The sequence below is a fragment of the Lipotes vexillifer genome, unplaced genomic scaffold (genome assembly GCF_000442215.2).
Source record: "Lipotes vexillifer unplaced genomic scaffold, Lipotes_vexillifer_v1.1 scaffold479, whole genome shotgun sequence".
Lineage (NCBI taxonomy): Eukaryota > Metazoa > Chordata > Mammalia > Artiodactyla > Lipotidae > Lipotes > Lipotes vexillifer.
In genome coordinates, this window is record NW_006796443.1 from 1,409,607 (window position 1) to 1,410,335 (window position 729).

Sequence of the window (729 nt, forward strand, 5' to 3'; positions counted from 1 at the left end):
CCTGGCCCCGCTCGGGGTGGGGGGCGGGGGGGGGGGGGGGGGGGGGGCGGGACGGAGGTGCGCAGGGGCCCCGCGCGGAGCGCTGGGCGGCGAGGCGTCCCGGGGTTACCTGTGTCGGCCCCCGCCCCGGCGTGCAGCAGCTTGACCTCCGAGCGCCGCGCGTCGCCGCCCGGCTGGCGCCGCACCACCTGCCGCAGGAGCAGCCTCACGCGCCGCGCAGCTGGGCCTCCGCTGCCGCCCGGGGCCCCGAGGAGCAGGAGCCGGGATTGCATGGGGCCGGGGGCGTCGTCGGGCACGGGGAGGGGGGTCCGGTACGAGCCGCGTCCCGGACGGGCGCTGTGAGACGGCGCGACGAGGGGGACAGGAAGCGGCACCGCGCCGAGTCCGCCGGAAACTCCTTCCCCCAGCGCGGCCGGCTCAGCTGTCTCGGGCCGCCCTGACCCAGCGGAGCGAAGGGAATAGGCCCCCGCCGCGGGGCAGACAGGGCAGAGCACCTGCAAGCCTGCGGCTCCGGGGCGCGCCTCGCCCTCCTCGCCCTCACCTGCGATGGTCCCCGTGGATTCCCCAGGCAGACCTCTAGTCGTTCCCCTGTGCTCCGGAGTTGAGGAAATGCTTAAGGGTTTAAGGAGCATTTGACTCTCTTGGTTAATGGTCCTGTCTTTGTCTTAATATATTGCGCTTTCCCTGTACACTGCTTCAAACCCTTTTCAGAGCTTGAGTACGTTTTCT

The 729-nt window shown here is 71.6% G+C and overlaps 1 protein-coding gene across 1 annotated transcript in view; it reads right to left on the bottom strand.

Annotated features, from left to right (window-relative positions):
- Positions 1-272, bottom strand: part of VWA8 (von Willebrand factor A domain containing 8) — a 368,026-nt gene extending 367,754 nt beyond the window's left edge. Inside the window, exon 1 of the mRNA XM_007468612.1 lies at positions 110-272. Within this exon, the coding sequence (XP_007468674.1) occupies positions 110-272 (163 nt within the window). The remainder of the gene's footprint in view (positions 1-109) is intronic.
- Between the last annotated feature and the right edge of the window lie 457 nt (positions 273-729).